Source organism: Terrapene carolina, unplaced genomic scaffold (genome assembly GCF_002925995.2).
Source record: "Terrapene carolina triunguis isolate 2854851 unplaced genomic scaffold, T_m_triunguis-2.0 Scaffold33392, whole genome shotgun sequence".
Taxonomy (NCBI): domain Eukaryota; kingdom Metazoa; phylum Chordata; order Testudines; family Emydidae; genus Terrapene; species Terrapene triunguis.
The window spans coordinates 2876372-2890403 of record NW_020697743.1 but is presented as its reverse complement, the minus strand read 5'-3'; the positions used below and the strand labels follow the sequence as shown (position 1 = coordinate 2890403).

The 14032-nt window shown below is 43.5% G+C and overlaps 1 protein-coding gene across 1 annotated transcript in view; it reads left to right on the top strand.

The window, feature by feature from the left end:
- The first annotated feature begins 448 nt into the window (after positions 1–448).
- The window catches only part of LOC113409452 (cyclin-G-associated kinase-like), a 95199-nt gene continuing 81615 nt past the window's right edge, over positions 449–14032 (top strand). The window contains exons 1-4 of the mRNA XM_026663374.1: positions 449–479; positions 8320–8381; positions 10332–10391; positions 13140–13254. Of these exons, the coding sequence (XP_026519159.1) occupies positions 449–479; positions 8320–8381; positions 10332–10391; positions 13140–13254 (268 nt within the window). The remainder of the gene's footprint in view (positions 480–8319; positions 8382–10331; positions 10392–13139; positions 13255–14032) is intronic.

Sequence of the window (14032 nt, the reverse complement as noted above, 5' to 3'; positions counted from 1 at the left end):
GGGGTCCAGGGGGTGTTGGATCCTGCTAGTCACATCTCATGGTAATCTCTTAAAGGGATAAGAGGCATGCAGAGTGTACATTTGGGTAGGGAGCTGAGCCATTGGACCTGGTGTAACCAGGTTCAGCAGATACAGGAGAGAATTAAAGCCTTTGGTTAGTTTTAAAAAGGGAGTCCCTGACAGACAGGGGAGACTGAGGCAGACACTGTTAGGGAGCAGACTGACCCCCATATTCTGGAGGTTGGGGTTTGGGGTAAAATAGGCCTACCTAGGGCTATGGTAAGATAATCATGACTGGTTTATAGACCATTTATTGTGTTAAAATGCTTTGTCCCTTATATTAAACTTTGTTTGGTTTGAAAAAAACTGCCTGATCCCCTGTATTAACCACTGATAACTCCCAAAGGGAAGCACTGAACTCAGTTGGGCCTGGCCCAAGAACGGGAGAATGCCGAGATTCTCCCCTGAGATAAGTGAAGGTACAGGGCCTGATACCTGAGAGGATATACTCCGAGACCAGAGAGGGGTCAAAGGTGAAGTGTCCTGCAACCGTGACAAGTGGGGGTCCCCCAGTCATTACGGTGAAACTACAAAATTCTATGAGTCTGAGTCTGTTTTCTAGTAGCATCAAGCTGATTGGTTGCGTACTCAGGTCATCTCTGACTTCTAGCTACTTTATTCACTGTTAACTCATTATGTGACTGTGGATGGAGTTTAGCATGATCTGGCTTTATTTTATTTGACAACGTAACACAAAGCAGACACACCTGTGAAGAGTATACCTGCAGTGTTAGACTTCTGCATTAATAGCAGCAGAGTCACAGCAGTTCTGCACAGATGGGCTCATAAAATATGTTTGGTTCTAACCCCTTCCAGTTCCTTGAAGCAGCTTGTTGCTTTCTCAGCTGTAGTTTCAGACACATGCTTCTAAGAGGTTGGCAATATTAATGACCTTGCAGTGATATCGGGAGTGCTAGCTGATATTACGCTTTTCTGGTAGAAAGAGCCTGATGTTCCTTTAACAACACAGTGCTTTTTTTAAAGAATGCAAATTGTTAATTTGCTATCTTAATTAATTTTGAGCAAGTATTATAGGATTATTGGCAAAATGAAAGGTAAACTTCCTTCTGTGCAATTGGGATATGACCAATGTTTTAAAAAAAAAAACCTCACTGATATGCATCGAGTAATTGAAGTCTGTTTTCTGTCCTATATAATGGCTCAGTTTGTGAAGTCTTATCTCTCCCATCACACATTTTCTGGTAATCATGATCAGCTGAAATGGTCAAGCTTATTCCTCCAACTCCTTGCTACTTCAGTCTTGGCAGGGCTAGCTTCCTCATAGATTCATAGATTCTAGGACTGGAAGGGACCTCGAGAGGTCATCAAGTCCAGTCCCCTGCCCTCATGGCAGGACCAAATACTGTCTAGACCATTCCTGATAGACATTTATCTAACCTACTCTTAAATATCTCCAGAGATGGAGATTCCACAACCTCCCTAGGCAATTTATTCCAGTGTTTAACCACCCTGACAGTTAGGAACTTTTTCCTAGTGTCCAACCTAAACCTCCCTTGCTGCAGTTTAAGCCCATTGCTTCTTGTTCTATCCTTAGAGGCTAAGATGAACAAGTTTTCTCCTTCCTCCTTATGACCCCCTTTTAGATGCCTGAAAACTGCTATCATGTCCCCTCTCAGTCTTCTCTTTTCAACACTAAACAAACCCAATTCTTTCAGCCTTCCTTCATAGGTCATGTTCTCAAGACCTTTAATCATTCTTGTTGCTCTTCTCTGGACCCTCTCCAATTTCTCCACATCTTTCTTGAAATGCGGTGCCCAGAACTGGACACAATACTCCAGTTGAGGCCTAACCAGCGCAGAGTAGAGCGGAAGAATGACTTCTCGTGTCTTGCTCACAACACACCTGTTAATACATCCCAGAATCACGTTTGCTTTTTTTGCAACAGCATCACACTGTTGACTCATATTTAGCTTGTGGTCCACTATAACCCCTAGATCCCTTTCTGCCGTACTCCTTCCTAGACAGTCTCTTCCCATTCTGTATGTGTGAAACTGATTGTTCCTTCCTAAGTGGAGCACTTTGCATTTGTCTTTGTTAAACTTCATCCTGCTTACCTCAGACCATTTCTCCAATTTGTCCAGATCATTTTGAATTATGACCCTGTCCTCCAAAGCAGTTGCAATCCCTCCCAGTTTGGTATCATCCGCAAACTTGTTTTTTTTTTTTTAAATGTGCTGGGAGTCGGTTCATGTGCTGACTGAAGAACATAAGTCTTCATTCTGAAGAGCATCTCTTCATGCTGTGTCTCTAAGTGTGTTTCAAGGGCAAACAGGTGCAATAACGTAGTTCTAATTGTTCATATATGGGCTCACTCAGCTAGTGTAGATGATGTCCCCACCTCTCCAAACATGGCAGGTTTCAAAGGTTAATAATAATTTGGAGCAATTTTAAAATATAACTGTTACCAAAAATAGTACTTCACGTCAGGGGCTCCGGAATAGGGGGAGTCAGGGGACCATGGCCTTCCCACTTTTCAGCAGGGATTCTGCCCCTGTCCCTCCCCGCCAGGCCGGCATCTGGAGCCCGGGCAGCTGTGGGGCACCGTGGACCCTCCACCCTCCCTGGGGAGGGACACAGGCTGGGGGCTGCTCTTGACCCCCCACGCTGGGCAGGTGGAGGGGCCATGGCTCCCAGCCTGCTCCGGCTTCCAGCTTGGCCGGGGCCTTGGGGGGAAGATGAGGGGTGGAGGGCCCTGTCTCCCCCCCGCATTTTTGGGCAGGCTCTGCTGCCCTGGCTTCACATCACTAAACTGGACCAGAAATGTAGATTTGTCTGCAAGCGGTAATGGGCTTCGCTTCAAGGACAGAATGAATTTATTCTCCTGCATGGCTACTACATGGTTCACCAGTACTGTCATAGCTGTATAACACTAGTCCCTACTGTGAGCTCCCCAGGGGTACCCAGAGTTGTGAGGCACCTCATCTCTTCCCCCCCCAGCATGAGGCATTATTGTCTCTGCCTGCTGTATACCAGCACCATGAAACCTTGCAACACAAGCACAGCCTTCCAGGCCTCCGCAAGCCTCTCTGTGCAGGCTAGTGATAGGCACGCACCAACCCCCGGGAGTGTTCCCTGCAGCGTCCAGCCCCTAACTACCGAAATTACCAGATTTGATGTCCCTAAAGGAGCAGTGTACATATAGCTTGAATGTTACAGCTCCGGATCAGGCCCTTTATAACACCGCAGCACTGAGATACAGTTATAGTGAAAACAGTCATACATTTATTATCAAAAGCTACGTGTGACAAAGTCCGTTCTGACAGCTATAAGGAAGTGGTGGAGAGCAGATCTATCCGCTCTAGAATGGTGAAGGCCTGTTCCCCTGTGAGCTGGAAAAAGGTTACCTCAAACTAAAGACACCTGAGGCCAGTTACCGGCTGCCAGTGATCTTTTAAAAGTCATCTACTGCTGAGGGAGAGGTGGGAGACAAGCTGCAGCAGGGGTAGTGGCAGCAGCAGGAAGGAAAGGCTTCCCCTGAGGGGAAGGTTGTCTGCCCTCCCTACAGGGAAAGAAACTCAGTTAACAGCTGCCTGGGGAAGGACTGGCACCTAGAAGCCAGCATAGTAGGGTAACACCGTGGAGAGAGGGCAGGAAAAAATATTTCTGTTTGCACTGTGAGTTTGGGGTTTCTTTTCTTTTGCTTAAGAGAACTTGGGCCTTGTCTGAGGCCCACCATGTAAATAAGGAAAAATAAAACCCTCCGGCGTCAGACTGATTACTTCAGCCCCCCTCCCCCGAGAGAGAAATGCTGAGGCCAGCAAGGTGATTGAGGTACTCTACCACATAAGATTTAAGAGGTAGTGAGTAAGGATAATGGAAACAGAAATGGTTACATACAACACAAAAAATACCCCTTCTGTACCTCTTCCCCCCCCCACCACCCCGAGTTCATTGCCTTTGCACACAGCCAGGCTAACCTTCATGGCTTGTTTTTTCCTGTGTGCTCCTTTCCTGTTGATGCTGTATGTAAATGGGGCTCCCATTGCGTTGGCTTACACTGCTTAATCTACACGGTCAACAGGGACAGATGAATCAACATCCTTTGTCTGGCCAAGGCTTGCTGGTCAGCTCTGCCTTGGACACACTTCAAACATCTTTTCAGTACATATGCACGCCTCCTTAAATTTCATCCGTACGCACATCACGCAGTGATTGTGAGCATGAGTATGACATGAGCTTATATTAGGGACCTCCCCAATGTTCTTTATGGATAAATACTATGAAATGGTGCTAGGTGTAGTGAGCTTGTCAGTAGAACCCTGCGCGGATACAAAATTTGTGTCCGCATCCTATCCGTAGATATAAAGCGGATATCCGCAGATTTACAGGGCTCTACTTGTCAGGCCTGTTAAGAGGAGTAGTTACAGAACAGTGAACCCTTTGCCAGATGGCACCAACTGTGTCTCACCCACTGATTAGCAGAAGCATTGGGCATGCTGTAATTTCTCATGTTTTGTTCCATTACCCATGCAGGAAGAGACTAACTGGCCCCAGTTGATACTTCATCTCCTCTGCACTTGATGGTGGGAACAGGGCTCTTTCCAGAATTGTGGGGGCTTATTAAGGATTTAAGTTACTGGTGGTGGTGGTTTGTTTTTTATCACTATAGTGCCTCTGAGCCCTACTTGTGGGGCACTCTGCAAACACTGTGGGCTCTGTTCAGAGGGTACAGAACCTGAAGTTAGAAAGTGAGGCAGAAATGGGTAAACAGGAGAACCTGCAGAGAACAAACTTGTCACTTCCTTTGGGTTCTGCTTGCCCCCCTTTCCCCTTTGGCATGTAGAGGAAGTGGAGTATTCCTGATGTGCTGTGCTGCAGGCTTGTGATTTACTTTCTAACTTGGAATCTATATCCCGTGAAAGACCCAGTCCAAGTGCACATCGTGGGGTATGAATAAGCTGCTTTACTGGTAACACTTATGTCTGTCACCCTTCTTTTATATTCTCAGCTGAGCTCTCTTCTGTGCCCTACTAGTCTGTCTGTCCCCTCCAGTGTTTCGCTCTCTCGCTCTGTCTGACTTTTTCCCTAGCCCCTCTGCTCATCTCGTTCCTTTCCTTCAACCTCGAGCCCCCAGGATTTTGCCTTTGCTTCCCCTGTATATAGTAGTTCCCTAAGGATACCAACAGCAGAGGGAGAGTCCAGGAGTGCTTGTAATTTCACGCTGTTTCTGTTGTTGGCACTATTGGAAAAACAAGATGAGTGGATCCTCTGTGGGAGTCTCGTGCTGGTTAGCTGTTACTGGATGGGAATGTAGTGATTGCACATAATCCTACAAAAGGGTTCCGAGTACCAGCTCTCTGAAAAGCCTGCTACTGTAGCTGTTTGGATTGCTCATGAAGCAAATGTATGCATTCATCCTCTTGCCTTACCTGGGCAGTGTTCCTCATGCACAGAGCGGTTGTTCCAGCATGTGTAAGGTGGCTGGGCTGGAGATATTGGCATCTTGGTCCCTTAGTCAAAGGGGATAGCAGGTCAACTCCTTCTTGTCTCTCCTGCACTGCTCTCTTCCTTAGACCTGCTCTAGCCTTCTTTTCTTGTTGCTGAGTTATGAAACATTACAGGCTTATGACATCGGAGTTCTCTTCCTTCTCTTCTCTGATATAAAACTCTGAGAATATCATTGTTTAGTGGGACTAGGATAAGATCCCGTTAGAGGTATGATTAGTTTCCCACCACCATCTCATTTTGTTATCCCCTCTTCCTCGGTTTACTATAATCTTACAGGGCAAATGCTTCAACAGTAGAAGAAAAACTGCAGCCAAATAAAGCATTGATTTGTAGTTTTGGCTGTCATGCATATCCACAGATGAAAGAAATTGAAATCACTTCCAAAATGGATTAGAACCGTACAAATAGTTTGCTATTGGTGTATACAGACAGCTGAACATTGTATTAAATGATAAGTAGCTAATAAATAAGGAAAATAGACTGGCCCATGACTTACTCCTGTGTCACTTCCCATTAAGTAGGTGGCTTTGTTTTGTGTTCAGAGCCCTGAACCAGTTTCTTAACTAGTTACCAAGTAGGCATTGTGAAAAGAAGTTGAGAGTGAAAACTGTTTATCGCCAATAACAAATGGCAGCTTGGTAACAAACCACCCCACTTAGTTCATGAAAGGACATAAATGTTTTGCTACTTTAAAACCCCATAATGCTTTTAACAGTAAACTGATGCTAGAAAGTCCATCTATGTTTTGAAAATGACTCCACTTTATGATATTTGGAGTTTTGTATATAAATGATAACAAAATGTAGCTAAGAAAACCCAAATAAGCAATTTATCTCTCCCATGTACTTGAAATATCACTGAGATTCCCTTTGAAGCCAGATGGAAGCAGTGGAAAATAAGCACCCAGTCATGAGGTGAATTAGTCAGAATAACCTTGAACACTGATTCAATTTAGCCTTTGCAGTGTTGAAATCTGGGCTTGAAGGCCTAAATTGGGGCTGTGTCTACACTAGAGCTTATGTTGACATAACTTCTGTCGCTAAAGAGTGACTAAACCACCCCCTTGAGTTATGCCAACACAAGCGCCGGTGTGCACAGCGCTGTGTCGGCAGGAGACGCTCTCCCGCCGACGTTGTGTCTGCCGCGCTCAGAGGTGGTTTTATTATGCCGACGGGGAGCTGGCTCCTGCTGGCGTAGGGCGTCTGCGCCAGACATGCTGCCCGGTGCTGCTGTATTGGTGCCGCTGCAGCACTGCACTTGTAGACAAGCCCTTAATCAAGTGAGATGTGTGAAAAGTAGCAAATATGTAAACGGACAGAATATCTTGATGGAAAAATCAGCCAGTGTGTCCTTTTCCTCAAGCTGTGGTGTGTATAACAAAACCTACAGAGAACCTCCCCAGTTTGGGCTTCTTTTCGGTCTCAGTATCTCTTTGGATATGGAGTCCAAATGCATTCCCTTCACTTCTGTCTCCTAAAGGGGCTACTGTTACTTCTGCAAGCCCTTCTGCAAGTGGCAAGAGGCTTAGTGGAAGGTGTCAAGACCCAGATATTGTCTTTTCTCCCTGTCGGAGGTAAACTTGACCCATGAATGATTTGCTAGGTGAAGACAGAAAAATTTGAACAAAACCAGTTAAAACTTAAAGTGCAGTGGATTGATGGTTGAGAGTTTGTGTGGCATGCCCTCCCCTAGTGAAATCAGACTTGCCAGGTGGAGCATGGTGGTGTAAGCAGTGCTGCCCGAAGCAGTGGTGTAATAAAGGGAGGCTCTGAGCTCCAAAAGCTGCCATTTCCCTGCCCTGTTTGTGGTAGGGCTTGGAGACCGCGCAAGGTTAGCATAATACCCAAAGAGGCCAGCAGAGATCGGAGAGCAAAGCAGTGGGGGACCTGCTATTACTGAGAATTGGGGAAGTGAACAGTGGGAGCAGCTGTGAACGTGTGTGCTTGACAAAGTAGGGGAGCAGAGCAATGAAGAAAAAAGGGTGAAGAAAGAAAAACAGAAAGTAGAACCTGCAAATAAGAGACTAAAGAAAATGAGAAAAACAACAGATAAAAAGCATGGGATGTGGGAACTACTCCCGAGCATATACAAGGCAACTTAAATGGGTGTCCAGGCATGGAGCCCTCCAAAAAAGGAGTGAGGATTAGGGATTGGCTAGCATCCTGAGAGAGAGCTATTGTGTTAGGCCATTAATTACAGTAGTAAAGAGCAAAAACGTTTTCATAAGAAGATACACACATTTGTAGGTGGTGAAATCATTTTAAGGTTCACTTCAGTGAACGTCATTAGCCACTTCACTTCTTGGGTACTTTCTTTGGGGAGTTCTGTCCCACAGACTGCAACACCTTAGCTCTTTGAATTTTGGGAGACGTTCTTTTTGTGTCCAGGCCATAATTGAACCACCAAAAAAAAACCCTGACCAGAATGGATGGCATGTCAAGGATGCTTTTTCTTTGACCTCTGTAGTATGGCTGCAGGCCCACCCATATTTTTGCCATATGGGAGGGACCTGCTAACACAAGGGGCAATTGTAGAGGGCTAATGAGTCAGCCCTAATCCATCTCTCTGAATCTTAGCAGAAGTCCATTCCAACTTTCCAATACATTTATGGTATTCTTAATGATGCTGATTAGGAATTGAAAAATAATCGAATACACTCACTGTATTTAGAGACACTTCTAATATTAACTGAAATGTTTCTATTTATAGTTGTTAAAATAAAGCTAAATAATCAATTTACCTGGTAGAGACATTAATGAAATGTATAATTTACTTTTCTTAATCTCATAGGTGGGTTTGCTTTTGTATATGAAGCTCAAGATCTTGGAAGTGGCAAAGATTACGCTTTAAAGGTAATGTGTGTTTAAATCACTTTAAAGATTGAAATGTCTTTTGACTCAGTGCATTAGCATGATGGTCACTGTAGTACGTGTGTACATACAAAACTAAAGTCAGAGCTGAAGGATTTTCTCCATTGCTTACTGTACCAGTCCAGATGATTCACATACGCACATTCCTCTACTGTGTAAACGGACACAGAAAATACTTAACTTTGTCAAAACCAACATGTACAAGGTGATGGGTGATAATTAGGCATGTCAGAGGGGCAGTACTAACTTGTTTGTATTGGTGTATAAAGATGTATCTCAGAGGATGTATCTTTGTCTGGCCTAGGGAAGAACGGAAAGTCCCGCCATTCACTGAGCTGGTCCATTGATATGGGCATACGTATATTGGTGGTCCGATAGTCTGCGGGATACTAGTACTGTACATGAATATAAGCTGAAATCATGACTGAAGTGTGTTTATCAGACATGTCTGGGGAGTGGGTAAACCAATTTCTCAAAGACAAACAAGCAAACAAAGACGTCTAGCCAGGTGTCCTCAAAGTCGATGGGCCATCACCTACCAAGTGGCCATTCTTTGGCAAGGAAGAGGGGCAGGAATAAACAGATCTTCATCCGAGGGCAGGTCTACACTAGAAGCGCCACATCAGCGCAGCTGCAGCACGTCTGGTGAAGACGCTCTATGCCGACGGGAGAGCGCTCTTCCGTCGGCATAATTACTCAGCTTCCGCCTCTTGCGGAGGTGATCTCAGCAGGTGAGCATCTCCCTCCGACATAGTGCTGGTCTGGACAGTGCTTAGGTCGTGGTAACTTGCATCGCTCACGGGGGTGTCTTTTTCACACCCCTGAGTGACGTAAGTTAGATTGACTTAAGGGCTGGTCTACACTACTGTTTAGCAGACAACAGCATGAAACCTCTTTCACCATGAGACTACATGACTCCAACCTCTCAGCGGGAATGAACTTTCTCTAGGGGTAATCCTCAGGAAAATGCATTTCAGAAGGGGGAACTGGACCATCAAGTGAGTGGCAAGAACACCCAAGTTATCTCTCCCAGTCCATCTCTCTCTTTCACCTAAGAGAAGAGAGAGAGGCACTGTTGTCAGAAAACCACAACCACTCTGTAGGTGCCAAAAGTTACAGCTACCCAAATCTCCAGTCTTTCTCTCCTCCCTCTGCCACCAGAATGGAATTACATTTATTAATGCATAAATCAGTAGCAAATTGGAAGTGTGGGGGACACTATATTTAATATCCACATCAATAAAACCAGGAAGAATGGTAGTGATGGTCATATTTAATTCCATTAAAAATTCCCTTGAATCTGCTGCACAAGTTTCTTTGCTGTAGCAAAACATCCCAGAAGTCCAGAAGACTGCTGTAGAACTAACTTCCAGAACTAACTGCTATGTGCAGTAGTGCAAGCATGATTCTAGAGGCTGCGCTCCCAGAGAGAGAGAGAGAGAGGATATAGATCAGTGGTTCTCAACCAGGGGTACGCAGAGGTCTTTCAGGGGGTACATCAACTCATCTAGATCAGTAGTTCTCAACCTATGGGGTCGTGAGCCCCAGAGGGGCCACGGGATGGATTTAGGGGGGTTGCAAGTGCAGGGTCGGTGTTAGAAGGTGGCAAGCAGGATAATTGCCTGGGGGAACCCGTGAAGCTAAGTTACATGCGTCATACCTGGGTGGTGGGGCTTGAGCATCAGACTCCTGAAAGGAGTCTGGAAAGGTTGAAAACCACTGATGTAGATGAACAGAAGGACAGGTGACTAGAAACCTGGTAATTGTTGCGGTGACATGTCCAAGCGGGATCAAGCCAGCTTTGATTCTTTCTCCCTTATCTTGAGAGTTGACGATTTTGTTAGCTCTGATTTTTCCCATGTATGTGTTTTTATAAGTTTATAATACTTCAAAATGGTATACCCTTTTTCAATATTCTTTTTTCTGATACAGAGGTTATTGTCTAATGAAGAGGAGAAGAACAGAGCTATCATTCAAGAAGTTTGTTTTATGGTATCCTTTTTAGGTCAAAATTCAATATTTAGAATAAAGAAATGAACATCCTGAAGACTTAGAAAGCTTCTGGTCTTCACGATCCATATTGACACTGAAAATATTTCTAAAGTATTTCTCCAGTGAAGAAATTCTTTGAAACCTGGGCTTGTAACTCGTTGGTCTGTACCAGGATAAAAGGTTTTCAGTCACATCAGTCCCTTGAGTTATTCAGCTCCTTTTTTTGTCGTCTATTCAAATGTTTAGCTAATATTTTAGTGTCATCCATAAAATTGAACTCTGGAAAACTGATGCCAAAGTAACTGTACATCATAAAGAGTTGTGGGTATCAAACTTCCTTTTAAATAAATGATTGCACCTGCTATTTACTCCTTCCTTCAGTGACCAATCATAGGCTAGAGGTCACTAATTGCCAAGCCATAATTTGTGAAGTCAAAGGATGTTTCCAAAATACTAAAGTAAACAGCTGTAATGTTATGCATGGAATGTGAGATAGTGGTTTGGTCTGTCATAATTTTGGAGGGGAAATTCAGAAAATTTGTCATTTCCCAGTTGGATAAAGATTTGTTTAAACTTTCTACTCCCCTTGTTGAGTTAACAACTCTTCTTTTTTCCCTATTGTTGTATGGATATTGGTCTCAAAGGCCTGAAGAGTTACAGGTTTTATAAACTCACTCCCTGTCCAATATTAAACTGTGATAGATAGGTTTGGGGTTGTTTTTAAATAGAGCCCCTGGTTTTACTTGATGTGGGAAACACCTCAAAGCATTCATTTAATTCATTTGAAAGTTTATTGGTTAAACACAAGAAAGAACAAAAAATTAAATGAAGTGTTTATTTTGAAACTGTGGTTGAGTGATTATGCAAAACAGACTTAGTTAGACCTTATCAAAGTCTCTCTCTTTTTGGTGTCAAACTATCAGCCTCTTATTTTCAGAACAGCCTTTCTTTGATGAAAAGGCGAAGGTTAATTTTACTCTGTCCTGATGTGAAGGGCATCTACTTATCCTGTTCTTAACAAGCAGGCAGACTAAAGGTGGAGAAGAGATGGGATAGAAAAGATGGGTAAAATATGGCATTTGTTGATATTTTTGGAACACTGGATCGCTGGTTAGTTACGAGTGGACGCTTTGGCTGGCTAGTCGATCGAGATGCCTGCTGCTTTGACCCTGGTTAGTTACAATGTGGTCAGGGCTGTCATCTGGTTGGATCCTTTCTCCTTAGACAAGGCAGGCTTGGATGACTGCAGAACTGTTAATTTCAGGGTTCGATGAAAAGTCAGGAGTGAGAGAGGCTAGGAAGAAAGAAACCGTGGGGCAGAAGATAACACAAGAGAAGGGAATATAATACAGGATCTTACATGCCTTTGTGGTGCTGGTAATTAGCTCTCCCCGCTGGTGGACTGATGACTGGTTATCATGATGATGCGATGACTTTCAGCACTCATAGGTGAAAACCAAGTTCCTTAAACAAGAGCGAGGCCAGCCGGCCTTCTCTTCTGGAATAAAGTCCCTTAGAGGAGTTGCGGTGCTGGCAGGTCGGAGGATACAAGGTGGGACAGGAGATAAGAGGGAGAGCCGAACTGAACTGATCTTTCCCCTACCTCACACGTCTCTTTTTAAGAAACCCCAAAAGGGGAAAAAGTGGGCAGCATAGTTCATCCCCCTCATTATTTTGTTCACTGATTAGGCCTAATATCTGGCACACCAATTTTGATCTGTTATCTTCTGGTTCCACTTTTTTTTTTTTTTTTTTTACCCGCCTTATTTTTAACACTCCTTTTATTAGATCAGCATGACCTTTCTGGTTTAGACTAATCCAGTTTCTTTGTCTGGTTCTCATGCACTTGTTACAACATTCAACTTTGTAAGCAACTTTGACCAATTTTTCATGGTTATTGTAACATTTTATGAACTTTCGCATACTTTTTACATTTGAGTTCACAAGAGGGGCACGCTTTGTAAGCCCGAGAGTCAGAACACTACTCACAACCCTTGGCCAATACCCTTTTTTAAGCAGCTTGGTTTCATGCATTCATGGCTCAATACACCAGTGGACCCCAATTTTAGACCAGGGTCCCACTGTTCTAATTTTGATATAAACACATAACCAGATACATTGTAAGCTCCTCAGCCAGTGACTAAGGTCACTTAGGTTTACTTCTCTCTCTTCCTCCCTCCACCAGAATGAGGAGCCTTGATCCTCTTTTTAATTGAAAGTGAAATTTTAAAAAGCCTTTTATAGTATAAAGTTTTTGATTTTCCTTTTTATTAATCTTGCTTATAATGAAGCTTCTTGGCTCTGATTTTTGAGAGACCTTTTTCTACTTAGTTGAAGGAAAACCATAAAAGAAAGGGCACCCCAGGCTAATGTATAGACCTGTGTGGAGGGCACAGTGGCCTGCCTTGGTCACACAGCCAGAATGTCAGCAGATATCCATGATTAAGTCTAGTTGCTGGAGAAGTCTTTTACAAATACCTCTATTGTTGCATTGCATTCATTGTCAAGAGAGACCAAGCTGTATCTAGATCAGAATCTGCATCTTCCAGAGCCTTGTTAACAGGTATTGAGTTTTTTACTCTTGGTGACTTTGCCTGTAGTTCTCATTCTGTTCAGATGAGATACTGGTTAGGTTCTTCTGTTGTGTATGTTAAACACATCCAATTAGACGTGTATGTGAGCTGATTGTGCTTGATAGTCCGAAGAAAATCTCTGACATGCTTAGTTTTTCCTTGAACAAATCCCCAGAAAAAGCTTTCAGGTCATCCTAATATTGTCCAGTTCTGCTCTGCTGCATCAATAGGAAAAGAAGAATCTGATACTGGGCAGGGCGAGTTTCTTCTGCTCACCGAGCTTTGTAAAGGTAAAATCTACTTTTGTTTGTGCGTGATGTGGCTTGTTTTAGGAATGGAGTGAATTCTTCCAAATGAATACATAGATCTTGAACTGGAAAAGTGCAGTTTTACTACATGGAGAACAGCTAAAACTTATCTAGCAAGACAGCAATTTACCTGCTATTAACTGACTTGTTTTTCATATTTATGGGCCGTTCTGAAAAGGAGCAAGGTGATCAGTTTTTACCGTCCCCTTCATAATCTACCATACTTCTCATAAATTCCCTCTAACTCTTCTCTTTTCAAGGTTAAGCAAGTCAATATTTGCAATCTCTAATTGTCTGTAAATTCCACCACACCTTTAACTACCATGGGTTAGACTAATTACTTGAAGCATTCAGACTTCCATTAGTTGCTTGTTTAGGAGCAGTACTTCCTGGCTAAGGGTGTTGTCCAGTTTTACTCAGCTGGAAGGGTGGTTTCTGACTCACGCCCTGGCAGGAGTAGAGAGGAGGGAAAAGAGCATACTGCATCTGTGATGGAGTGTCAGCTGGTATAGTGAAAGGCCCCTTTAAAATGATTCATGGCCAGTTTAGTCATTGATTCCTTGTTGTAAACCCTACGCTGTTCGCTGGTAGCTAATATTGGGCAATAAAATGTCCAGTGGGTATTGCTGGCATAGTCTGATGAAATGAAGGGGCAGTATTTTCATCCTAATGGGATGGAAGCTACGAATGCTTTAAAACTATGAATCATTTGAAGTAAGAATATTTCAATGTCCTTTTTTTTTTTTTTTTTTTTTTTTTT